This window comes from Haliaeetus leucocephalus, unplaced genomic scaffold, assembly GCF_000737465.1.
Source record: "Haliaeetus leucocephalus isolate CR32 unplaced genomic scaffold, Haliaeetus_leucocephalus-4.0 Scaffold227, whole genome shotgun sequence".
Taxonomy (NCBI): domain Eukaryota; kingdom Metazoa; phylum Chordata; class Aves; order Accipitriformes; family Accipitridae; genus Haliaeetus; species Haliaeetus leucocephalus.
The window spans coordinates 1-1314 of record NW_010972663.1 but is presented as its reverse complement, the minus strand read 5'-3'; the positions used below and the strand labels follow the sequence as shown (position 1 = coordinate 1314).

General features: G+C 60.4%; 1 protein-coding gene across 1 annotated transcript in view; it reads left to right on the top strand.

Annotated features, from left to right (window-relative positions):
- PSMD8 (proteasome (prosome, macropain) 26S subunit, non-ATPase, 8) overlaps window positions 1-809 on the top strand; it is a 1222-nt gene extending 413 nt beyond the window's left edge. The window contains exons 2-5 of the mRNA XM_010567179.1: window positions 21-186; window positions 280-380; window positions 464-575; window positions 667-809. Coding sequence (XP_010565481.1) covers window positions 21-186; window positions 280-380; window positions 464-575; window positions 667-804 — 517 coding nt within the window. The 3' untranslated portion in view covers window positions 805-809. The remainder of the gene's footprint in view (window positions 1-20; window positions 187-279; window positions 381-463; window positions 576-666) is intronic.
- Window positions 810-1314: the final 505 nt, after the last annotated feature.

The window sequence follows — 1314 nt, the reverse complement described above, 5'->3', positions numbered from 1 at the left end:
TTTCTTGCCCCCCCACCAAGGGAGGAGCTGCCGGAGTCGGCCTACAAGCACCAGCTGCTGGGGTTGAACCTGCTCTTCTTGCTGTCCCAAAACCGGGTGGCCGAGTTTCACACCGAGCTGGAGCGGCTGCCGGCCAAGGAGATCCAGAGCAACGTCTACATCAAACACCCCGTCTCCCTCGAGCAGGTACGCCCCCGGGGGGGGTTTTTTGGGTTTCTTGGGGATGGGGGGGGAGTTTTTTAGGGGTCCTTGGGGTGCAACCTTCTTTCTCTCCCATAGTATTTGATGGAGGGCAGCTACAACAAAGTCTTCCTGGCAAAAGGCAACATCCCAGCGGAAAGCTACACCTTCTTCATTGATATCCTGCTGGATACCATCCGGTGAGCCCCCCACCCACCTTATTGTGCCCCTGAACCCCCCCATGTGCCCCACCCCTGACTGTATGCCCCCCCCGCCAAACCAGGGACGAGATCGCCGGCTGCATCGAGAAAGCTTATGAGAAAATCCTTTTTAACGAAGCCACCCGCATCCTCTTCTTCACCACCGCCAAGAAAATGACCGACTATGCCAAGAAGGTACCTTGAGGGGTTCTCCCTCTCTGAGGGGGGGTCCCCAAAAACCTGGGGGTGCCCCTAAACGCCCCCCCCCCCCTTTAACTCTTTCCAGCGCGGTTGGGTGTTGGGTCCCAACAACTACTACAGCTTTAGCAGCCGGCAGCAGAAGCTGGAGGATGCCACCATCCCATCCACCGAACTGGCCAAGCAGGTCATTGAATACGCGCGGCAACTGGAAATGATCGTTTAAAGCGGGGGGGGAGGCCCCTCCACCCTTTTGGGGTGTCCCCCCCCTTTATTTTATCACCACCTGTTTCTCTGTGGTTTGGGGCAGGGGTTTTGCATTGGTTTGGTGGGGGTTTTTTTTAAGTATTTAAAGGGGTGTTTGGGGTGGACATGTCCCCATGGTGGGGGGCGGGCAGGGGGGGCTCGTAGGCCACCCCGCCTTTTTTGGGCAGAATTTGGGGTGGGGGGGAGCAGCTGTGTGCCCCCCACCCCCGGGACGGTGCTGCCTTCAATAAAGCGATGGTTTGTTTCTTCTAGCAGTGGGTGCTGCGCTGGGGGTCTTGCCCCGACCCCCCCCAAGGAGGTGCTGTGCTGGGAGGGGGGGGGCCCAGGCATCTCCTCCTTCTCCTCTTCCTCCCCTGCGGGGGGGGCCAGGAGCTCGCTGACGGCGACCAGGGACCCGACCAGGATCAGGGTGGCCACCCAGGGGGGCTCGACCAGGTGGTTGGCAGAGGGGGACAGCCTTGGGGGGGGG